This window comes from Dendrobium catenatum, unplaced genomic scaffold, assembly GCF_001605985.2.
Source record: "Dendrobium catenatum unplaced genomic scaffold, ASM160598v2 fragScaff_scaffold_247, whole genome shotgun sequence".
Taxonomy (NCBI): domain Eukaryota; kingdom Viridiplantae; phylum Streptophyta; class Magnoliopsida; order Asparagales; family Orchidaceae; genus Dendrobium; species Dendrobium catenatum.
Genome location: NW_021318709.1, coordinates 340,316 through 366,450, shown reverse-complemented (window position 1 = coordinate 366,450; position 26,135 = coordinate 340,316). Strand labels below are relative to the sequence as shown.

The following is a 26,135-nucleotide window of genomic DNA, read 5'->3' as shown; positions in this document are numbered from 1 at the left end:
TCAACAAAGGTGGATGAGATATTTTGCTAAATTTTTTTAATGAAGATTATGAGTATGTAATTGACTTTTTTGATCTTAGCACCCTAAATGAAATAAAGAATTTTATTTTTATCGACGTATTAGTAAATCTGAAGTTAAAGGGACTTTAAAGAAAATAATGTGTGGAAAAGCTATTGGACCTGATGATATTTCAATAGAGGTGTGGAAATGATTAGGTGATGAAGGAATTTCTTGGCTTACTAAACTTTTTAATATTATTTTGAAGACTAAAAATATACCAGATGAGTGGAGAATGAGTGTGTTGATTCATATTTTTAAGAATAAAGGTGATGCATTAGATTGTACGAATTATAGAAAATTAAGTTAATGTTTCATACTTTAAAACTATGGGACAGAGTTATGGAGCATATGTTGCGGTGTGACACTAATGTTTCTAAAAATCAATTTAGATTCATGCCAGGTAGGTCTACTATGGATGCTATATATTTATTGAGAGATTTGATGGAGAAGTATAGAGAGAATAAGGAGGATCTACATATGATTTTTATTGATTTAGAGAAAGCATATGATAAAGTTCCAAGAGAAGTGCCATGGAGAGTTCTACATAAGAAAGGGGTTAATAATGCTTATATTCAAGTCATCAAGGATATGTATATAGTAGATGTTACTTGTGCTTAAACATAAGGTGGTTTGACAAAGTATTTTTCCTATTTCAGCTGGATTACATCAAGGATCAACCTTAAGCCCATATCTTTTTTGCTTTAGTCATGGATGTTCTCACTAAACATTTAAAAGAGGTTGTACACTGGTGTATGCTTTTTACTGTTGATATTCTTCTTGTTGATAAGACTAGAGAGGGAGTTGAAGGTAAACTTGAATTATGGAGCTCAACCTTAGAGTCTAAAGGTTTTCGCTTGAGTAGATCTAAAACTAAATATATGGAGTGTAATTTTAGTAGCAATAAACCTAGTGAGGGGAATGTGACTTTGGGTGATGATCGTCATTAATAAGAGTACACATCTTAGATATCTTGGTTCTAGTGTTCAGAGTGATGGTGAAATAGATGGGGATATTATTAGCAGAATTCAAGTTGGATGGTTGAAGTGGAGGAATACATCGGGTTTATTGTGCGATTGAAAAGTCCCCCACAAATTTAAGGGAAAATTCTATGAGATGGTGGTGAGACCTGCAATGCTTTATGGTTATGAATGTTGACCATTAAAAGAGAAGCATAATGCTAAGTTAAGTGTTGCAGAGATGAGGATGCTCAGGTGGATGAGTGTTTTTACTCTTAAAGACAGGATATGAAATGAGCATATATGTGAAAAGGTTGGAGTAGCTCCAGTGCAAGATAAGATTAGAGAGAGTCTCCTTAGATGGTTTGGTCACATAAAACGGTGACCTTCCGATGACTTGGTTATGAAAGTAGATGTATTAGATTTGACTTACATTAAGAAAGGTAGAGGTAGACCTAAAAAGACTTGGTTAGATAATTTTAGAAATGACCTTTCTTTATTAGATTTAGATGAGAATTTGACCTTTAAGAGGATACAATGGTGAAAAAGGATTTATGTAGCCATCCCCACATAGTGGGATAAAGGCTTGTCGTTGTTGTTATTGTCGCGTCGTTGTCTTCCTTTTGCAAATTTTTAATTCTAAAATATCAAAATTAAGTACTCGTGCCTGTTTTTCCACCACGATGGAGAAGTTTTTGAAATAAGTACTCATGCACTTTGATCCGATATGGCCGGGAATTTGTGAAATAAGTACTAGTGCATGTTGTTTTAATACGACAGGGAAATTTTTACAACCTCATTTTTGGAAAAATTCAAATTTGTCTTTGCTCGATGATCTTATCCTACATTTTAAGTCCTATCCTCCTTATAAGGATTGAAGTTAACAAGGCTTGAATCTAACAAATGAGCACACAACTACAAGATTTACAAAATTGTTTGGTTCAAGTGTGCATTAAGCTTTCAATACCTTTTGGAAAAAGAAATTCATTTAAAAATACAAACTTTCAAGTTTGCCACTAACTTGGTGGCTTGCAAAGTAAATACTTGAACCCCTTAGTGGGCAAGTAGAGTTACTAGATCTGATTAGATAAAATATTTAATAACCTTGATGATGGCTGTGCTGGAAGAAAATATCAACCGGAAGGGCCTATTTTCAAAAATACTAAATTTTTGTGTTGTAAGCATAAATACATTAAGTGACTTCAATGTCACCCCAGTAATGGCTGTGTTGATAAAAAAATAATCAGAGGGGTTCATTTAAAAAAAAATCATGTTGCAAACATAAATATATCAAATGACTTAAATAACACTCGAATGATGGCTGCGTTGACAAAAAAATCTCATTATCTTATTTTTAAAAATCCACTCAAATTTTAAAATGAATTACTTTGGGACCAAATTATGATAAAAATATAAAAAGTCTAAATTTCACAAAATTTAAAATATTTCAAATAGAGCTTTCTATTAAAAAATTTAAGTGAAATTCATCTACCCTCCATAACATTTGTCAATAATGATAAGTTTAAGAATAACTTGAGCTCACAAAGAACGAATATCTTGTCGAGCTTATCGCTATAGTTTATTCTCAAATAATCTCTCAACAGTATCGACAGAGCACATGCCCTCTAACTCGGGGTCTTGACACTAAATAACAGTACAAGCATACAACTATGACTTAAGATTTCTAAGTGATTTTTTCATTAAATGATACAACTAAATTACATAAATGGCTATAACTCATAAGTTCCCCAATAGCTAAAAAATTTTGAATCATAAATCAAAAGTTGCACTTGATGGGTCATAAAGTCCTCTTTAGTTAAAGTTGACTTGAATTTATCTCCTTCTCTATAAGGTTCCCTTAGACAAAACAATTAATAGCTATCGACAAGGATCCTTTGGTTGGATTAGATCAACTACCTACTCTGACTAAGTAGACTATGAATTATAATAATCTAGGATAACAAAATCAAAGGATCTTGGTCGACTTCATCATCATTTCCTTAGCAATCTGCTTTAAGTTTAAGATGATAAATTTTAAATCCCAATCTCAAATTTGTTGCTACTATATGCTTGATAATTAATGTATATACAATGGCTAGCCTTAATTGTATTTTCTCTTCTGTTATTGAGAGGGGTAATTAACCATTAAGGGCTTGCGCTTATGAGAAACTAGAAATAGATTATAAATTTCTCACAAAATGAGGGCAAAATTTCTGGGCAATGTCTTATATTAAATCAAATATGCCTTTTGAAGACTTGACCTAGCAAGATCTTTAAAAATCTCTCCCATGTAGAGATGTCGTGATGCAACTTTTTAGAGCCCATAGCTTGCACACTTGAACATGATTGTTAAAGTTCAAATGATCAAAATTGTTCATTGATTTTTAAAATTTGTCCTTTTTAATTCCAAATTGTTTTGGGTGTTCACTTTAGGTCCCTCAACTCAAAAGTCTAAAATGCCCTTATAAAAAGCTTCCATCTAGCAGTTTCCTTCCAAATAGACAACAAAATTGATGGTGAAATCTAATTGGTTCATTTTTTATGATGGAGGGAATACAAACTAATGCTTGGATAAGTTTGGGTCTAAAATGGACACATATAAACATCTAGGGGTCATTTTTATTATTTGCTTGAATGTGAAAATGATGAAATTGTTTGAGGGGCTCAAACGAATACTTGAAGTGTAATTTTTGTTGTAATAGATCTAGTGATAGGATGTGACATTGGTTGGTGAAGTCATTAAAAAGAGTGCACATTTTAGATATCTCAGTTTTTTTGTTCAAATTAATGATAAAATAGATGGGGATATTATTAGTAGAATTCAAGTTGGGTGGTTGAAAGTGGAGGAATACATCGTGCATGTTGTGTGATAAAAAAGTACCCCTCAAACTTAAGGAAAATTTTTATAAGATGATGGTGAGACCCGTAATGCCTTATAGCATAGAATGTGTTATGTGTGAAATCTGATTGTGTTGATCAATCAGGTTATTATGTTGGTACCCGAGCGCCCTGACAGTATGTTCCCAAGCACCTCTTTGCTAAACGACGAAGAGTAGAGCGCCGCAGCAGTATAGATACATCACTGCAGCAGATTGAGACAGAGGTTCAAGCGCCACAACGCTTCAAATTGGCTCCACAGCTCTGTGAGACGGACTGAATGGTTGTCTTTCTCATTTTTTGGAGGTGTTGCATCCCTTGGGGTTATTTTACTCGTCTTTCTATAATATTTTTGAATGTGAAAACATTGAGAATGGTGCATGTGAGAAGAGAAGTAAAGAGAGAACGAGAGAGAAAAGAGATCTATACTCTCCCTATTTTCATAGTGGATTTCTTGGTGTGGTGTGACTCCATGATTTTTTCCTCTATTTTGGGTTTATTCACGTTAAATCTTAGTGTCATTTACTTTCCACTACTTTTACTTTCTTGCTTGTTTCGTTGTTGTGGTGTTTTACTCCTCATCCCCAACAACTGGTATCAGAGACAGGTTTGTCCGATCGAGTAGGAGTAATGGCGGACGAAGCAAGGTACAAGATTGAAATGTTCAACGGTTCAAACTTCGTATTTTGGAGGATGCAAATTGAAGATTTGTTGTATCAGAAGAAGTTCTATTTGTCATTGGATGGAATCACCAAGAAGCCATATTCTATGACTATGGTGTAATGAGAGGTTATTGACCAGACTGCACTAGTTTTGATACGACTTTCACTTTCTTCATTTGTTGCATTTAACATTGTAAATGAGAAGACTACAATCGATCTCATGGTCGCACTGACTAAAATATATGAGAAGATGTCGGCCTGAAACAAAGTGTTCTTGATGAAGAAGTTATTCAATATGAAGATATTGGATAACACTCTAATGACAGAGCACCTGAATAATTTGAATACTGTGATGAGTCAACTATGTTCAAGTGGCATCAATTTTAATGATGAGGTGATGGCATTATTGTTATCTTCATTGCCAAAAATCTGGGATGAGATTGTTACTGCTGTAACTTTTCAGGAAGTTCAAAGCTGAACCTTGAGGACATTATGGGATTAGTGCTTAATGAAGAGGTTCGAATGAGGGCGAATGGTCAATCTCCAAATTTTACTCTTAATATTGAAACAAGAAGTGGTTTAGAGAGAAATCCTAGTAGATGGAGATCAAAATAAAGGAGAGGAAAGCCTACTTTAAGTAGATGACAAGTTGCGTGCTGGAGCTATGGAAAGAAGGGTCACTTGAAGAAGGACTATGCAGTTTCAAAGAAGGGCAGTGGTGGAGGTCAAGATAAAAATCATTATGCAAATGTATCTACAAAAGAATGTAAGTTAAATTCTCTAATTATATCTCTGGACAATTTTGAATCTTGGTGTGGGCTTCGAAAATTTGGTCCCGACCTCCGCCGCTTTCTTCGGGTGAGTTTTAATGGATTTAAGTTTCAGGGTAAATTTTGGGAAGGCAGATAGATTGTAGATAAGACACCACCTAGAGATTTCGCCCTCAATTTGCGAGGACTTTATGATCTGAGTTCTGGTTTCCTATAAGCGCAAGCCCCTATAGTTAATTACACTTTCCAGATCACGAGAGAGAACTTTTGATTAAGGCTAGTTGTCAATCAGATACATAGAAATAAGCATTAGCTGGCATATAGTAGCAGCATTGGGCTTAGGTATCAGAATTTTTTATATTAAATTCTGAAATTGCACCATCTTGCACTTAAAGTGGATGGTGGGGGGGAGTGATGATGAGTTCGTTAGGTGCAAGGGATTTTCGACTGTTAAGCTTTGGAGAAGAGAGGGTCAGGTGAGGTGTATGAGTTTGGTTCGACGGGCTTAGCGTTGGTTGGAGATCGGGTAGGGAGGAAAATGAATGGAGGGATTTCTTTGGTTGGTTGAAGGCCAGCTGCAGTGGTTTCGACGGGATGAGTAGGGGGTTCGGGAGTCTTGCGAAAGAGATGGAGTTGGAGGAAGTAGGAGTTTCGTCTTGGTGCAGGAAAAGTGTCAGAGCTTCTGTGCGTGGAATCGGGGAGAGAAGAAGACCGAAGGCTGGAAGGAGTTTGCGAACAGAGGAGCGAAAAGCTTCGCGTGTGGAAATCAAATAGTGGGTGAGGCGAGGCCTCATTCTCGATTTAACGAGAGCAGAAGACGTGATCGAGGCTACCTACGCACGTCGGAGAAGTGACTGAGCGGCGTCGTTTCGCACACTACGGGACTTGAGCTGGATTTTCTGCAGAAAATCGGGATAGGCTGTCGCAGAGGTATATTTTTTTTCTTATTCTATTTTTATTTTTTTTATAGATGTCAACACTTGGGTGATAAATTCAGGTGCTTCTTTTCATGCAAGTCCTAACAATGAGGCATTCAAAAACTATACTCAAGATGATTTGGATAAAGTGTATCTCGGGGATAACAAACCCTGCAACGTTGTTGGATAGAGAGATGTTGATATTAGAATGTCGGATGGGTCAATTTGGAGACTCAAGAATGTTAGGCACGTTCTTTGTCTGAAGAGGAGTTTAGTTTATGTAAGTCAGCTTACAAACTCAGACCATATGACATCATTTACAGGAGATACGTGGAAGGTGACAAAATGGGCTATGGTTATTGCTCGTGGCAGTATTGAAGGCACCATGCATGTTTTCAATAGAAGAGTAGATTTTATTGGAGTAGCAGATTTAGATGTTGATGGATGTCTTTGGAATCGAAGACATGGTCATATGAGTAATAAAGATGCATTCACTTATTGCTAGAGGAAAATTTCATGGTTTAAAATCTATAAATTTAGATTTTTTGAAGATTGAGTATATGGCAAGCAACATAGGGCGAGTTTTTCAAATACTAGTTCAAAGGTAAAATCAAAGAAGTTGGAGTTAGTGGATACTAATGTATGAGGTCCTGCACTAGTTATTTGAATAAGAGGATCTTTGTATTTTGCTACATTTATAGATGATCACAATAGGAAGGTATGGGTGTACTTTTTAAAACACAAGTCTGATTTGATTGATGCTTTTAAGAAGTGGAAGACCATGGTTGAGCTTGAAATAGGATTGAAGCTCAAGTGTCTTAGATCAAATAATGATGACAAGTATTGTGGTAAGAAGTTCAAAGAGTATTGTACTTTGGATGGTATCAAACATGAGTTCACTATTCCAAGAACACCACAACATAATGGTGTTGCAGAGCGCATGAATAGAACTGTCACTTAGCGTGCAAGGACCATGAGATTACATACTAGTCTACCCAAGTAGTTCTGGGCAGAGGTAGTGAATACTACAATTTATCTGATCAATCATGGCCATTCAATTCCTCTGAATGAGGGGTTACCTGATGAAGCCTGTAGTGGAAAGGAGGTTAGCATATTCCATCTCAAAGTTTTTGGTTGTTCATTCTATGCTCATGTTAATGCAGGATCTAGGAGTATGTTTAATCCAAAATCTATGAAGGGTACACTTATTGAATCAGAAATTCATCCGGAGTGCGGATGTTAAATTTAATGAAAATGAAATGTATAAGGATAAAAATGGGACTTGGGAGTTGACAGAACTATCAAATGACAAGAAAGCAATACAGAATAAGTGGGTTTACAGGCTAAAAGAAGAACCTGATGGTATCAAGTGCTACAGGGCCCAGTTTGTAGTTAAAGGTTCTCAGGAGTGGACTTCACTAAAATTTTCTTGCCAGTGGTGAACATGACTACAATCAGAGCTGTACTGAGTATGATAGTAGTTGAGGATTTACATCTAGAGTAGATGGATGTAAAGGTAACATTTCTTCATGATGACCTTGATGAAGAGTTATATATGGTATAATCTCAGGGATATATGGTCACAGGTAATGAAGATTTGGTATGTAGGCTCAAGAGGAGCTTGTATGGATTGATGCAGACACCAAGACAGTGGTACAGGAGATTTGACAGGTCTATGTCAGATAATGTGTACACAAAGTGCCAGGCAGACCATAGTTATTTTTTCAAATATTTTGATAACTGTTATATTATTCTGCTTTTGTATGTGGATGACATGTCGGTTGTAGGTTCAGATATGGAGAAGATAAAATTTATAAAGGAACAATTATCAAAAGAGTTTGAAATAAAAGATCTGGGTCCAGCATGAAAATTTTCTGTATGAGAATCAATAGAGATTGAAGTGCAGGTATACTGAAGTTGCCTCAGACTGACTATGTTGAAAATATGCTTTAGAGATTCAACATGAGTGAGGCAAAGTCATTTTAAACTCTTTGGGTAGTTACTTTCAGTTATCCAAGGAACAATCGCCTAAATCTGAAGTAAAGGAAGAACTGATAAAGAAGGCTCCATATGCTTTAATAGTTGGAAGTTTGATGTATGCTATGATCTGCACAAGATCTGATATAGCATATGCAGTGAGAGTAGTCAGCAGATTTATAAGCAACCCAAACAAACTTCATTGGGAGGTTGATGAGGACATCTACAGGATATTTTAACGCGATGAGACATCGAAGATCTATGGCTATGCTCACATCTTTTATTTCTGATCGATATATTGTAATTTTATTATTTTAGTGTTCTTTTTCGTTTTTAACCTCACTTGAGGGACTAGATGCTGTGAGAAAATAAATTCTACCAACCTTATTTTAAATATATAATTAAATTTAATTTTAAAAATATCACTTATACTTTTAATTTTAAAAGTATCATCATTTTAATTTTTAAAAATATATATATAAGAAAGAAAGGTTATTTTTATATTTTTATAAAAATAAAAGAAAGAAAGAGAAGGAGAGGAGGGAAGGAATTTTAAAATTTGTTTTATTTTAAATAAAATATATTTTTTATTTAAATATTGAAAATAGTTTGCTTTATTTATATTTTGAATGTTCTCTTTCAATTAAATCCGTATAGTCAAATATTAGGCCGCTACGAAGGGCGGACTAATATCCTTCTATTGGTTTTAAAGAAAGAGAACTACGATTCATTTTCATAATCAGGTGTAGTATAGGGAATATACGAATCATCCTAAAGGATGGTTAGCATATTACCCTATCAACCTAATTAGACTAATGAATCGTTAATTCATTCCTATAATCAAATATATAGACGATATTTGATTTGCTCGTGAAAGCAAATCAAATACCTTTCTATTTCTTGATTATGAGAATACATTTTAAAAATTTAGATAAAGCAGGTTTTTTTTTTTTATAAATAAGATTTTATTTCCTCACACGATTCGCTTTATTTATATTTAAAATATTCTCTTCCGATTAAATCCACATAGTCGGATATTATGCCGCCCCAAGGGGCGGACTAATATCCTTCTATTGATTTTAAAGCAAGAAGAATGCAATTCATTCTTCTAATCAGGCATAATGTAGGGAGTATTCAAATCATCCTAAAGGATGACAGCTACATTCCCTAATCGACCTGATTAGATCAATGAATTGTGAATTTATTTCCATAATTAAATATAGAAGATATTTGATTTGTTGTGCGAGAGCAAATCAATTATCTTTCTATTTTTTAATTATAGAAATAAATTCTAAAACACGAATAAAGCTTAATCTACATCCACAGATTTTTCCCCTACCCTAGAAAGGAACCAAGGTAGGGTTTAGATATTCTGGGATCTAGACTCCCTATAAGGGCAAGCCCCTATAGTTAATTACATCTCCTAAGAGAAAACTCTCGATTTAAATGAAGAATAATTGATTCCAAAATTATATATAAATTTAACTAAATATTTGGGCTAATTTAAATTTTCACGATCAGGCTTTAGATTATAGAGTTTTGAATTTAGAAGAGTTAGAATTGATTAGAAAGAATGTACAGAGAGAAGTGTATACAATCTGGACTTACCACCTGCCTAGAGTGGGCTACCAGCTAACAACCCTAATCACAACAATTCGCCGATGGTGCAAGATTTTAAGATGGCTCTATCATAGGAATCAAGGAAGTACTAAAGAGTTTAAATCAAATGCAATTAAATATACTTACAAAAAACCAAAAATCTACTCGTATGCGAATGATGTATGAAACAATTGTATATATAAAAGAGAGCTGATTTTATAATATAAAATTTACAGAGTACATCCCAGGGTCTGTAGGAAAGTAAAGGTGGCCAGGCTCCACCGACAACAAACTTGGGTTCTAAGCCTACGAGAAAATAGAATTAAATATAACTGCTTATGGTCTTCAGGCTCCAAGTCTTTTATGGAATTCCAAAAAGTAACATCTTCCTGGTAGAGGATATTACTTTTTGGAGCCCCATTTGTATGTATAAGCAGTTATCTTTAATTCTTTTACAGACTCAAGTCGCTTTATAGACTCAATCTATATACAATAATTCTAAGAAAATAGAGCTTTATATTTCTTTATAAGTACATCAATCCCTAGGAACATTCTACTTTGCAGGTAAGTAAAAGTAAAGGAAAGTAGAGCAGTTATGTAATTATGCATGCTATGAGTGCGTTGTGTACATTTATAAATGCAGGAAAGTAAAGACAGAAAAGTAAAGTATACGGCCCTCACTTTATTCGCTCCGCTCTCTAGTGTACAGACAGGAAAATAAATATGCATGCTATGGGGTACAGAAAAGTAAGCAAACACACATAGGTGCCCTCTAGGCAAGACACCCGCAAACAAACCACAACAAACCACCGGCCTAGCCTAGGCTAAAGTTGGTAGTCCTAGCAAGCATCTAAGTGTATGAAAAAGGTTGTGTAGCTTGGATAGGTCCTATAGGAATTTATTGTTCAAATTGCATGTATTATTAGAGTTTATTATATTTGTTTGAAGATCTTCAAATCCAAATGTATTAGTACATTCCTAAAAGGAGTCATGCACAATACATAGGAGATCTCTTGGTTATTTGGATGTATTAAAGGCTTTTTAAATCAAAATGCCTAAAGCTCTCCAAAAGGAATCATGCTTTAGGCATAAAGGCCTTAATTCATTTAATCTAAATTAATAATCAAATTTGATTAATTAAACTAAATTTTAATCAATCAAATTATCAAATTAATTTAGTTTAGATGAATTAAAATTTAGTTTAGTTTTTAATGAATTTTATTATAATATTTAGAACTTTGAATTATTTATTGAATATTTAATGATTTGAAATTGATTTTAAGGTTGATTTTAATTGTTGGTTGGATACCACTTTTGTTTCTCACCAAGGCCGTGAAGTTTATTTCACCTTCCTTGGGGCTAAGCTAATAGCCTCGTAGGCCTGGGTTACCCAGTGGTACCCGGTATAATTAAGTAGCTTAAGTTGATTAAGACTTAAAAGTTAATGAATTTTATTTAAAAGTATTTGATTGCTGATTTTAAGATTGGTTGAACATTTCTGGAGTTTTAAAACAATTTTTGAGTCTTTAAAAATTTTTGGATTATTTTAATCATTTAATTAAGGGGTATAAAAGTTAACTTTTTAAAATTTATCATTTTATTAAAATATTAGACCTTAAGACGATCAGTTAGAAGGTAAGTACGTTGGAATTGGATTTTTCTGCATTTTATTACGAAGGTTTAAAGTTTTGAACTGATTTTGACATAGGTTTTACCAAAAAGTTGACTTTTTTATTTTAAGAATTTTTTGAAGTTTTGATATTTTTAATAAATATTAGACAATATTATGAGTTGAATGCAAGCGAGTTTGACTGATTTGGATTTTTTTTGAATTAGTTATGAATTTTCGAAGTTTGAGTATTTATTAGAATTTTTAAAATTGTTTAATTAAGTGATTTTCTATGGTTTTGCTCCAAATGAGTTCCCAACTTCTTGAAATCAATTCCAAAGGTCAGGAATAACCTAAGGAGGGATTCCTAAGTGTTTGGGAATTTATTGGAATTTTTAATTATTATTAATTATTTAAGTCCTTATTTAAGAAAAAAAATTTGCATCTCATCACTTATAAAAATGGATATAATACAACCCAGATTGACTATTTTCTTATTAGAAAATTAAATCGTTTAGATTGCAAAGATTGTAAAGTTATTCCGAGTGAAAATTTATGTACCCAACATCGATTATTAGTTTTGGCTAAAATTTGGATTTATGCCGGGTAGGTCGACTATGGAAGCCATACATTTATTAAGAGGTTTGATGGAGAAATATAGAGAAAATAAGGAGGATCTACATATGATATTTATTGATTTAGAAAAAGCATATGATAAAGTTTCAAGAGAAGTGCTATGGAGAGTTCTTGAAAAGAAAGGAGTCAATAATTCTTATATTCAAATCATTAAAGATATGTATGCAGGAGCTATTACTTGTGTTCAAACACAAGGTGGATTGACCAAGTATTTCCCTATTTCGGTTGGGTTACATAAATGATCAGCCTTAAGCCTATATCTTTTTTCTTTAGTCATGGATGTTCTCACTAGACATTTGCAAGATGATGTACCTTGGTGTATGCTTTTTGCTGATGATATTCTTCTTGTTGATAAGACTAGAGAGGGAGTTGAAGGTAAACTTGAATTATGGAGGTCAACCTTAGAGTCTAAAGGTTTTCGCTTGAGTTGATCTAAAATGGAATATATGGAGTGTAATTTTAGTAGTAATAGACCTAGTGAGGGGATTGTGACTTTGGGCGATCAAGTCATTAATAAGAGTACACGTTTTAGATATCTTGGATCTATTGTTCAGAGTGATGGTGAAATAGATGGGGATATTATCAGCAGAATTCAAGTTGGATGGTTGAAGTGGAGAAATGCATCGGGCTTATTATGTGATAGAAATGTACCCCTCAAACTTAAGGGAAAATTCTATAAGATGGTAGTGAGGCCTGCAATGCTTTATGGTGCCGAATGTTGGCCTTTAAAAGAGAAGCATAATACTAAGTTAAGTGTGGCAGAGATGAGGATGCTTAGGTGGATGAGTGGCTTTACCCTTAGAGATAGGATACGAAATGAGCATATACGTGAAAAGGTTGGAGTAGCTCCAGTAGAAGATAAGATTAGAGAAAGTCGCCTTAGATGGTTTGGTCACATAAAACGGCGGCCTTGCGATGACCCGGTTAGAAGAGTAGAGGTACTAGATTTGACTTATGTTAAGAAAGGTAGGGGTAGACCTAAAAGACTTGGTTAGAAAATATTAGGAATGACCTTTCTTTATTAGATTTAAACGAGAATTTGACTTTTAATAGGACACAATGGAGAAAAAGGATTCATGTAGCCGACCCCACGTAGTGGGATAAAGGCTTGATGTTGTTGTTGTTGTATTAATTATTTAAGTGAATTAAAAAATGAATTTCACTTATGATTAAATTAAGCTCTAACTTGCTGTCAAATTGATTTGATTTCATTTTTTCATTGGTTAAGGATTCAAAACTGGTCAGTTTGTTGTATTATTTATATTTTTTGGGTTTAATTTTGATTTATTACATTTTTTAGAAGTTTTGAGAGTTAATTTAAAGGTTGATTTAGGTTTTAATTATGATTTAATGAAATTTGAATTTGTATTTTTATTTTAAAAGATTTGATATATGTTTTAGAATTAGTTAGAGCGATTTTAGATTTATTTTAGATTTTATGCATTTTATTTGATTTATTTGGATTTATTGAAGATTAAAATCCTTAAAGAAGGGTGACCTAAATCTACTAGTTGTTTGAGATCGATTAATATCAAATCAAGGTATTTTTTATCAAGAGTTATATGACACTAGTTTTCTAAGTTTTGAGTTTCATCCCAAAAAGGATGTGTAGTTCTCCCTAGATTTGGCTAAGTTGACTAAGACTCAACCTTAATTGTTGTCCTTAGTGTCACTAAGTTATAGGATCGAAATCAATCTCTCTAACCCTTTGAACACTAAATACAATCACACCATAACAATCATGAACATAGTGCACTATCTAAGAAAAGAAAAATGAATTAATGAAACATCCGGGCATTAGGGTTAAGTCAAACCCTAGTACTTGAAAATTCAATTAAATGACAATGATGATGATGTTGCTCTTCCAAACCATTGAACATTCCCCATTAAATTCATTCAATAATGATAAATTTCTGTTTAGGGTTTCAAGGAGTATTTGAATATGTACAAGATGATTTAAAGTTTATTTGTAACATAGTTTTAAAATATATAATATATATATAAATACTTTTATACTTAGAAATTTAAATACCACTAAAATAAAGTTCAAATAAATACTAGGAAATTACTGGAGGTTAGAAATATATTCAAAGATATTCAGACCAAATTTTAGGTCAAATGAATTTTTATTTATTGAAATATAAAATAAAAACAAAAAATCGTATAATTGAAATTACTTTTAAAACATATAATATTTTTATTTAAAATTAATTTTAAAAGATAGAGGATAAAAAACTGAACAAAATGAGCTATTATACATTAAAATTCATCAAGTATTTAGTTTAATATAATTTTTTTAAAGTTTAGATAGGTTTTAAAAACATATTTAAAATATAAACCTTATTATATATAAACGGTGGCAGCTTTACACGTGGCGAAACGACAGCCACCCATGTGGACGGCGGCGCGGCACGACGTTCGATCACGCGGTTTTCACTTAACCAGCTCAGCATATACTCACGGCCGTCCGATCCTCCGCGTTTCTGGATCAATGGCTTAGATCAGATCCTGGCAGGATCTGATCTCACGGAGGATAGATCGGACGGCGGAAACTTGATCCCACGGTTATGGATGAAGGGTCCAGATGTTGCTGGACCAGAAGCTGAGCGCCAAATCGAATACACGGTTGGAAGAGAGCGTCAAATGGCTCGATCTGAACCGTTGATCAAGCGATCAACGGTCCAGAAAACGTATACTCGCTAGAGACTGCGAGTGACGCCCTAGGATTCATTTTTTTGCTCGTTCTCCCAATCCAGAATGTCAAAGTTCGCGAAATTTTAAACAGGAGTAGTAGAAATGAACATAATCAATGGGGAGTTGATTTGACGGTTTGGAAAGCACTTTACAGAAAGTTATATACCCTAAGTAAATATAACTTGGGTTTAAGTTTTAGAAGAATCTACCCGTTCGATTGGCTAGATTTTGGATTCTCTGAATTTGTAGACTGTGCACGTTTATTTGTCCTATTGAACTCGAAGCTTGAGACATTACGGATCGAGCTGGTGAAGGCTTGGATTGGTTTGAGCTTAAGTTCGCCGGAATGTGATCGCCGGCAAGCTTTGGCCGAAGGGATTCGGTCGGGAATGACTGTAGAGACTCCTGGAATGCGCAGACGAAAGAAGTTCTTGGTCTGGGAAGGCTTGAGTGGAGAGAGAGACTAGGGTTTAGAATGATGGTTCAAAATAGGGTATTGCCCTATTCAAACTCTATCTGATCGAATGGAGGGTTGAGATGTGCTGGGAGAGTTCCTAGATGAGTGCCATCTGTCCAGGGGGTGGTTGGGGGAAGGAGGAATCAAGGACAAGGATACATCCTAGGTGGAAAGGGTGTTTTGTCCTTTTATGAACACATGGGAGTGATGGGAGCCATCTGATCCTGATCAAAGGGCTAGGATAGAGTCTAGGAAGGTTCCAGAAGAAACTCAATCAGCAGGAGTTAAATGGGATTTGAATTTAATAAGTTTGATATTAAGGGTTTTAATCATTTGGAAGCTCATTTGACCATTTGTTGATTGGTTTGACCAGTCAACAGGTCCAATTAGCTGACATGGCATGCCAAGATGGCACTTGGGATGAGCCTTGAGCTGGTTTAGGAAGAGTCTCACATCATGGGCTCAAACATTGAGTTTATCTATGAAATTCATAGGGGATTTTGACCAAGTCAAACTGAATTGACTTGATCAAAGTCACCATAATTTGACCAAATCAAAATCACCATCACCATAGGTTGAGTGAGACATGTTTAAAGAAGTTTGATGGGGCTTATAATCCATTTGGTGATGGATTTAAGCATTATTGACATATGATTGATTGAAGGTGTGATTGATTTATGGGCTGGATTTATGGTTTGGATGATTAGTTTGGATTTGCTGAAGTGATTGATAGATTGATGATTACAAGCCACAGATTGAGCGATGAGAATTTGATTGAAAGCTGGTTGTAGAATTAAATTGATTGGTTTGATTGAATGGGTGGAATCTCAATGGGTTTGAGATGAAGATTGAATTGAATCAGATTTAATCTAAGACCTAGATGGGTTTAAGGTCTAAATAAATTCTAAAGTCTGAATAGATCTACGCTCAGGATAGATCCTAGGATCTGGATTAGTCTGGAGGATTTAAAGTCTGGGTTTGATTAAAATCTGGATGGGTTTGGGGCATGAATTGACTTGATTTTGAGTTGATTTTAGGATCCCATTAGAGACCTCATACAAAAATGAGGTTAACAGATGCATGTAACCCCAAGAGGTAATTTGGTATTTTGTTTTGTTCTTGTATGGGGCCTATTTATAGCCCTCTTTTCCCTCTTATGAGGTTAATGATGATTATGAATGAAAATTTTCAGGTTTTCTTACTTGATCTCTTTGTGAGTTCTTGAGAGGAGAAACCCTAGGAGAGGGCCTTGCAACACCTGTCAGCCGCCGGTGGATTCTGGGACTCGCAGTTAGTACTCGTAGTATTTTCTTATCATTTCTTCCTTTCCCCTACATTCCGATACCTCTTCTTCCCCAAACACCCATTGGCCACTTCAAGTCCTCAAGCCGCCGGTCAAACTCGACAAGATCCCTTCCACTTAACCCACACCCCTTCCTCCTTAGCCAAACGCCATCCAAACCCCAAACCCTAACCGTCGGCCTTCCCCTCCCATGGATCCAAATTGTTTGTCTTGCCTCTTTCCAAAAGTGGAGCATGAAGAATAGGAGGGAACTTCAATTCAAAATCTGATTTCAAATTAAGATTTTGAATTCTTTCATAAATTGGCATAATCCATATTAGGAAAGTGTTCAATTTGTGGATCTAATTTACATAGCCCAAGCCCTTGGCCGCCGGCTTGAAGCCTCCACCCCACCGCTCCTCTCCTTCTCAAGCCTTGACCGCCGGCCACCTAGTCCCCAAAATCTGAAATTCAAAAGTCCAATTGCCATTATTCACTTTCCTAAAATAAGTCATAGTCATTTAGGAAAGTTTCCAATTGGGAATTCAATTGAATATTTGAATTCAAATACTTGCATATTGCTAGAACCCCATTTAGGAAACCTCCATATTTAAATCAAATATGAAATTAAATTCAGATTTCATTTCAATCACTATTTATTCCTTGGGGGCCCACATACTTAAAACAAAACCTCTCTTCCCTCTATACATGGCCGGCCCCTCACCTAGCCCCTTCTCTCTCCTATTTAAATCCCAATCCTCCCCTAATTACCTCATAATCCGCCAGCCCCTACAGCCCCTTTTGGGAAGATTTTAAAATTCAAAATTTTCCCTCCCTACCCTTTGGAAAATTCTGAAATTAATTTCAGATTTTCCTAAAACCTAATCTCCAATTCTTAACTCTAGCTCTAGACAACCTCTCCCTCCTCTCCTCCACACGCCAACCCTCACCACCCGCTTCTCCCTCTCCACCGCCCTTCTAATCAGCGGCTCCTCCAAGGCACACCACCAAGATACTCCCATGGTCATGCATGGCTGATCCCGACGTTAATCTTGGGTTCGTATATAATAACCAAGGAAGAACGGACATTTCGATCTACCTTCTTCGATTTGAACTTGAACGTCAATGACTCCATGGAAGGTTACATTGACCGCATCACCTTCACATTAGCACCAACAATCGAGGAACACCTCCCAATCAGATCGTGGTTAATTGTGGGACGCCCACAAATCTATCCGTCGCCGACAACCTTTCCATCAACGAAGATCATAGGCTTCTTGTTCCTAGTGGTGATCTCTTTTCTAGTGTGGAGTATCTTCTTCCGCTAACCATACGAGTGAATGAGTGAGAAGGTCCTCAAGGTGAAACCTCTTAAATTATGGATTTTTGTTATTCCCTCATAAAAGTTACTCTTGTCTTTGTAGTTTGATTGAATTATCTTTGTTAATCTAAATTGTACTTCTTTTCCTAAGCAAGTTAAAAACTACGAATTTGTAAAATTTATTTGTTGTGAACGATAATTTTGTAATTGGAAAAGCTTTAGACAATTGCTCTTCTTAATTTCTTGCTAGCTCCTAGTAGTATCACATCAAAGGAGGTTAAGTGGATTCTCAGAAACTTGAGAGGATCAGTCGACAAAGCTCTTTGGTTTGGTGGTGCAAGGATTGATCTACTGGGATATGTAGATTCTGATCTTGCTGGTAGTAGAAGCATAACATGTTATATCTTCACTTTGGGAAAGATTACAGTCAGTTGGATTTCCAAGTTACAGAAGATTGTTGCGCTCTCAATCACGGAAGTGGTGTTCATTGCTATCACCGAGACTAGCATGGAGATGATTTGGCTGCAAGGTTTCTTGATAGAACTTGGCAAGAGGCAATGAATGGAAAGTTGCATAGTGACAACATGAGTGCTATACATTTAGCCAAGAATGCTGCATTCCATGCAGGACAAAGCACATGTAGCTTTAGTTTCATTTTATGAGGTCGCTTTTAGAAGATTTTCAGTTATCTTTGGAGCACACAAATGCAGACATACTGACGAAGACAGTGATAGTTGATAAATTGAAACTGTGTAGCTTTGGTTTTTCTTTGTGGAGGATGAGAGCTGGGGTGAGCCATCGTACATGTACTATAATTGATTGTGCAGATCAGAAGAAGGATTGGTTGCAGTTAGTTTCCAAGTGGGAGATTATTATGTGTGGAATCTGATTGTGTTGATCAATTGGGTTGTTTTGTTGCCTTGGACCTCAAGTTTGTCGTGCTTGTTGGGAGGGTGTTGTGGTTTACCCTCGACTGTGCACGTGATTGTTTTTCCATATAATGCCCCATGTTGTGTACCCGAGCACCCTGATACTGTGGTCCTGAGCGCCCCAGCACTAAACGATAGAGAACAAAGCATTGCAGTGGTATGAATACGACACTGCAACGGATCAAGACAGAGGTTCTAGCACCGTAGCGCTCCAAACTGGCGTCGCAACGCTGCAGATGGACTGGACAGTTTTCTTTCTCGTTTTTCTGAAGGGTTGCACCCCTTTGGTTTATTTTTCTTGGCTTTTTCTGGTATTTTTGTATGTGAAACATTGAAAATGGTGCATGTGAGAAGAGGAGGAGAAAGCGATAGAGAAGAGAGATATGTACTTATTTCTCCTAATTTTCATAGTGAATTTCGTGGTGTGGTGTGGCTCCGTTGTTTTTCCCCTATTTTGAATTTTTTCACGTTAAATCCTTGCGGCCTTTATTTTCTGCTGCTTTTACTTTCTTGTTGTTTCATTGTTGTGGTGTTTACTCGTTTTCATCCCCAACAAATTGTTTGACACTAACAGAGAAGCATAAAATTATGTTAAGTGTTTCAGAGATGAGGATGTTCAGGTGGATGAGTGGCTTTATACTTAGAGAAAGAATACGAAATGAGCATATACATGAAAAGGTTGGATTAGTTCTAGTGATAAATAAGATTAAAGAGAGTCATCTTAGATGATTTGGTCACATAAATGTCGGCCTTTCAATGACCCAATTAGGAGAGTAGATATATTAGATCCAACCTACATTAAGAAAGGTAGAGGTATATTGTTATACGGGTCCACTGGACTGGTCTAGCCGGTCCGCACGGGACCGGCAGTTCGCAATTGACGCGGGATCTCCGCCTCTTGCAGAGATCAGACGGCCCGACCGCTCAAGCATAGCGTTTTAGGAAGGATTTTTGGGGGGATTAAGAGAGAAATTTGAATGTAGGGACTGTTTAGAGATTTTCTTTTGATTTATATGCATTAAATACTTTGTTTTCCTAGGGTTAGGACATCTTGAATTTGGCTGAAATTTGAGATCTCTTAGATTTAGGTTCTTTGGGCTCTAGCGGCGTCTAGAGATTTGGGAGAGATCGATCCTCCTCTAGAATTGAGGATCAAGTGTATCTTGCTATTTTCCGTGTTCCTTTCATCAAATAATACAAATTATCTATTGTTTTTGTGATTTTGTGCGGATTTTTGTGAAGGATTCTCGCTGTTTTGAGAAGATTGATAGGAACTACTCGTGATCTACAAGTGTTTCCTATCAAATTGGTATTATAGCAAGTCTTGGGACCGTTCGTGGGTTGATTTTGGCGAAGTTCGGCGACCGATTTTTGGTTGGGGAGGGACGGAATTGCTGTTTTTGTAATCCAAATATGGAATTTTTGGATTTACAAAAGTTCGGATCGAGATGGTGGCCAAAAAAGTTGATGCGCTAGAAAAAAGGCTTTAAGGGGAGATGAACCAAGTCAAGGCAACGGTGGAGGAAAGGATTTCCTCCATGGAAGGACATGTAGCCGATCTCCGGGACATGATGAAGAAAATATTGGAAATCAACAACCAAAAGGCGGCTTCCGTGTCAAAAGGGGAGAAAGGAAAAAACACGAATTCTGAAATTCGTAGGGAAGAAGATGAGGTGGACATCATGGAGGGAGAAAGAGGAAAATCATATCTGGAGTCTTTCCAGAGGGAGGATAGAGGAGGTAGATGCGGGGAAAGGCATGGGTATGGAGAGACGGAGCAAAGGGGTGCTGATTGGGAACGTTGGGAGGGACATTATGGTTGTCGAGGTGCTGAGTTTGAAGGAAGAAGAGGGGAATTCGAAGGGGGGGTTGGGCTATGGCAGGGCAAGGGAAGACCGGGAGACGTGGGGTGGGCTGAGCACTGGGGAGAGGGGAAGCTATGGAGGAATAAGGGAGAATGGTGGAGATCAGAAGGTGAGGAAGTTGAATATGCCTATCTTCGAGGGAGAGGATGCGTATGGGTGTATCTATAAGGTGGAGAGGTACTTTACCGTTAATGCGCTAATAGAGGAGGATAAGCTGACAGCAGTAAGCCTATGTTTGGAGGGAAAGACACTGTCATGGTACCAGTGGAGAGACCTGAGAAGACCTATCAGGGACTGGAGGGAATTCAAGGACTGCATAATAGAATGTTTCCAAACTGACCGGGGAGGAGATTTCTATGAGCAGTTCTTTGTGGCATAGAAGGGATCAGTAGCAGACTACCGGGAGCAGTTTGAGCACCTAGCCAGTAGGGTGGAGCGATTATCAGATACGGTATTGGAGGGGAACTTCATGAAGGGGTTGAAGGCAAAGATCCGAGCAACAGTGAAGGTTTTGCTGCCTCGTGACTTAGGGGAGGCCATGAAGTTGGCCCAGCTGGTGGAAAATCAGAAGAATCTAGAGAAAGGAGCTAAAGAGCAACAACTCAAGAGGCTCTTACAGGACGATGACCACTCTTCTAGCACCCAAGGGGCCTGCATCAGACAACATTAATGAGACCACCAGGGAGAAGCCAGTAGGAGGAGGAAGTGGGGAAAATTTCAAGAGGCTGACAAAGAAGGAGATGCATGAGAGGAGGGCAAACGGGTTGTGTTTTAGATGTGAGGAGAACTATACGCCAGGACATCGGTGCAAGGACCAAACCTTTCAGGTTCTCACCATCTGTGATAATGAGGAAACTGAGGAGAGAGGTGAGGGGGAGTTAAAGGAAGAGAGGGAGGAGAAGTTGCATTTGGATATGGCCTAGGTTTCTCTGAATTCAGTAGTAGGGTTCACCTCGAATCATACGATGAAGGTGAAGAGGGAGATAGCAGGCATGGAGGTGGTTGTTTTGATTGACAGTAGGGCTACCCATAATTTCATTTCCACTAAGGTTGTCAATCAACTGGGAGTGAAATTGGTGGACACTGGTTGTTATGGGTTGATGATGGGTATAGGGAAGATGGAGAAAGGCCAGGGAATCGGAGTTGTGTTGACCATCCAGAGGATTCAAGTAATGGAGGACTTTCTCCCACTAGAGTTAGGAAGCACTAATGTCATCCTGGGGATGAAGTGGTTGCAAACCTTGGGGGAAACCAAGGACAATTGGGGAGCACTCATGATGGAATTAATTGTGGATGGGAGAAAGGTTGCTATAAGGGGAGATGCAGGGCTATCCAAAGCCATGACATCACTTAAGACCATGGTTAGGGACATACAAGAGGTGGGGGAAGATTATCTGGTGGGACTACAAAGGTTGGATGCGATCAAATTGGAGGAGGGAGGGGATGTTTCTCTTTCAGTGCAGCTCTTAGTTCAGCAATACAGTAAGGTTTTTCAGTCACCTCAAGGATGGCCACCTCCGCGGGAATACGAGCATATTACCACCTTGAGGACAAGGTGGATCTTTGGGATGAGAGTATTGTTAGATCGGTCCAGCCGGTCTGCACGGGACCGGCAGTTCGCAATTGACGCGGGATCTCCGCCTCCTGCGGAGATCGGGCGGCCCGACCGCCCAAGCAGAGTGTTTTAGGAAGGATTTTTTGGGGGATTAAGAGAGAAATTTGAATGTAGGGACTGTTTAGGGATTTCCTTTTGATTTGTATGCATTAAATACTTTGTTTTCCTAGGGTTAGGGCATCTTGAATTTGGCTGAAATTTGAGATCTCTTATATTTAGGTTTTCTTTAGGCTCTAGCGGCGTCTAGAGATTTGGGAGAGATCGATCCTCCTCTCGAATTGAGGATCAAGTGTATCTTGCTATTTTCCGTGTTCCTTTCATCAAATAATACAAATTATCTACTGTTTTTGTGATTTTGTGCGGATTTTTGTGAAAAATTCTCGTTGTTTTGAGAAGATTGATAGGAAATACTCGCGATTTACAAGTGTTTCCTATCATATATCTAAAAAGACTTGGTTAGAAAGTATTAGAAATTAAGTAAACAAATATGCATTTTTTTATTTTTTTATTTTTAAACAAAAAATGATCCTAAATGGGACATGAGAGTTGGGAAGATGACTGCACCTTGCAATATTGAGAATCAAAAGTTGAAAGCTGATTACGTGCAGAATCAAATTTTGATCATGGTAGCATAATCGTGATAATAAACATATTTTGTAGAGTCAAAGTAAATATGGAGTGTGGCTTATGCATAATCTTATTTTGTGCCTTGGTTAAAAATGGTTTATTACGTTAAAGCTTAACAGATATTTTGTATAATTTCCACATTTTCTTTCGTTACTTCCAATGTATATAGTTTAACTTCTTGATTATGCTGTTTTTCACGCTCTACATAATCTTTCCATGGCAGCTTCTTCTATATCTTTACTGATCCTTCTTTATATTGTTTGAATTGTGCAGTTATGCATTGGAATCCCATGCCATACATTTAAGTTTTGGGCTTTCATTGGGATATTGTTTCAGGTACATGTGCATTTGCTTTATATTCTGCATGTAATAGCCTTTGACAAAATGAACAAGTCAACGAAACCTATTAGGAAATGAGCACGCCGAGTATTTACACGACAGAAACGACAATCCTAGAGATAGTATGATAAAATATAATGTAATGGTAAAAAAGACCAAACAATGCAAAGAGAATCAAAATTTATGTGGTTTGAGTTAAATAAGACTGTCTATTGGAGAAGATAGAGGATTGGTCCACAAACAAAGAAATGACATTTGTGGTCTACATTAAGAAAGCCATCACAAACTAAGTCATAAGCTTCGTTTGGGGCGGCTTTTTTATTGCTTCTTAAAGCAGCTTTTTAGTAGAATAAATTTAATTTTTTTCTACTTAAAAGCTGCTTTAAGAAGCATTAAAAAGGTCATCCCAAACAAAACTTTAGTCAACATTTTGCTCACGATTGTGAAGCTTTATCTTCCATTTTATATTTAAAAAAAAAAAAAAATCTTCACAACAACCCCTCCCTGAAGCGAACTTTTATTTGGTCCGGTGAACGTACGTAGAGGAATGTCCGGTCGGCACTAAAATCCCACAAAAAAACTCGGTATTTGCTCGGTATTGCTAGGTATTATTTGGTAATAACGAGGAATACCATCATGTGAAGACCCAATACCGAGTTATACCGAGCAATACCGAGTTATACAAAAAAATACCGAGATAATCTCGATATTTTTTTTGTATAACTCGGTATAGCTCGGTATAACTCGGTATTGGGTTTTCACATGATGGTATTCCTCGTTATTGTTTGGTATTTTGCTCGGTATTTCTCGTCTTTTGGTGCAATTGTAGCTCCAACCGTACGTAGCTCTATGTCCGGTCGGAGGACGTAATAATTGTTCCGCTGAAGCAGGTAATATGGGGGGTATCCCTTTGCTTATTTCCTGACTCTTACTCTGCTTATTTTGCTTGCCAGGTTCCCTTGGGTATTTTGACACGGTATCTACAATATAAATTTAAGAGTTCTATGGTAAGCACTTTTTTAGCTTTACAGTACATTCTCTAATAATTGAAAATTCTTATATGATCATGATGAGGAACTAAACCAAAATTTTTCATCTGAAAATAATCTAATGGATATCCATCTTGTTTCTTACTTGTTCTTCTTTACAAACACGTCCTTCATATGCTACCTTTATATCCAGGTGGGAAATATGATCTTCTGGGTCTTCTTCTGCATCCTCGGTCAACCCATGTGCCTACTTCTGTACTACCATGATGTGATGAATAGAAAAGTGAGAACGGAGTAGTATGCTTTACAGCTACAACATACCACAGAAGGCAAGTTTTTTTCTTCCCTCGCTGCTTCATTTCAAGATCTTTGTATGCTCAATTCCTAGAAAACCATTTTCCTGGGCTTATGGGAAATCTAGTTTAATCAGATCATCACACAGGTCTTGTTGGAATGTATAAAAAGAAACAAAATTTCGATAATATGAATATAAGAAAAAAAATTTGTTGCATCACATTTTACCCACGATTCAGTAGCCATCCATTTTCTCCTTTTGTTTAATTACCTGTGGTTTTACTGATCACCCTATAATTAAACTGTAAATTTCTGTGCATTAAGAGGAAATGATGGAAATCCATTAATACCTGCATGAGATTAAGGCTTCGTTTGGGACGGCTTTCTTATTGCTTCTTAAAGCAACTTTCTAGTACAGAAATTAAAAATTTTTAACTAAAAATCTGCTTTGAAAAGCAATAAGAAAGCCGTCCCAAACGAAACCTAAGATTTCATTTGGGACGGCTTTCTTACTGCTTCTTAAAGCAGTTTTTAGTATAAACAATTTAATTTTTAAACTAAAAAGTTGTTTTAAGAAACAATAAAAAAGATGTCCCAAACAAAGGCTAAATGTTTTGATGGATTTGATATGCTGGAATGGCATCTAACGTTTCAAAATGTTGATGTAAAGTGGGCCGAAGCTTGTATTGCCTCTAGTTCCTGAGTATTCCTCACACAGGTAAAATTATTCTATGCGGATATGGATGGCGTTCAGAGATGAATCAAAATGCGTCATGTAACTTTTTTGCTGTGTATCGGGTGATGTTGCATGTTCTGATTTGCCTTCGAACGGTTTGGTGTCTGCAGAGAATAATTTCTCGCATGCAGGTCTACGGGTGTGTGAGGCCCATGGATGTGCGCACTTGCACTCAGGCCTACGGGCGTGCGCACATTTTTTTCTTCTTCTGCAAAATTTTGCCACTTCGCACTATTATGCCATTACTTACGATAGTTCACTTTATGTGTGACAATATTTTTAAATTTGAATTCAAAATGAATGTCAGAATAATATAATGTTACAGTTATTAAGCCATGTATGTGATTATTTTAAATTTGAATTCGGATTTATACTTTAATTATTTCATATTCGACTATTTTAATTTCAAGCTGATTAGCTAAGTACATATGATATATAATATTAATTTAAATTTATTTGCATAAATGTCAACTTCTTTAAGTACTGGAATTGGATCTTTGTAGTTTAATTGATATTTTAATTTAATTTTATTATTTTTATGCCTATAGTACTGTGTATAAAACATTAGCATTCATTAAAAAAAAAAAAAAGATTTAATAATGGTCTATGGTCCACTCGTCTACCATTTACTGTGCTTTCTATTTTTCTACCTTTGCTATGTAAATTCCAAGTAATAGTGCTCAATTCTATGTTAATTTTATTGAATCTTGGATCCACAATGCCATTTTTCATTCCCTTCAATTATAAAAATTTAAAATAAGGTAACCCACACTTATTTTGCAATGTTTCAATTATTATTATTATTATTATTATTATTTCCGAAGATCAATATTAGAGAGTCACATTAGATGATTTGGTCATATAAAATGGAGGTCTTTTGATGGAGAAATTATTTTATGCGGACATCGGATGTAGTTCTATGTC

At 36.4% G+C, this 26,135-nt stretch overlaps 1 protein-coding gene across 3 annotated transcripts in view; it reads left to right on the top strand.

The window, feature by feature from the left end:
- The window catches only part of LOC110099629 (diacylglycerol O-acyltransferase 1-2-like), a 36,662-nt gene extending 11,054 nt beyond the window's left edge, over positions 1-25,608 (top strand). Inside the window, exons 7-10 of one of the 3 annotated variants that reach the window (XM_028693258.1) lie at positions 23,127-23,189; positions 24,146-24,199; positions 24,375-24,510; positions 25,322-25,608. In XM_028693258.1, the coding sequence (XP_028549091.1) occupies positions 23,127-23,189; positions 24,146-24,199; positions 24,375-24,479 (222 nt within the window). In that variant the 3' untranslated portion in view covers positions 24,480-24,510; positions 25,322-25,608. Of the gene's footprint in view, positions 1-23,126; positions 23,190-24,145; positions 24,200-24,374; positions 24,806-25,193 lie in introns of those variants that run through there. The other 2 variants (XM_020826833.2, XM_020826832.2) reach the window with 2 other exon arrangements.
- Positions 25,609-26,135: the final 527 nt, after the last annotated feature.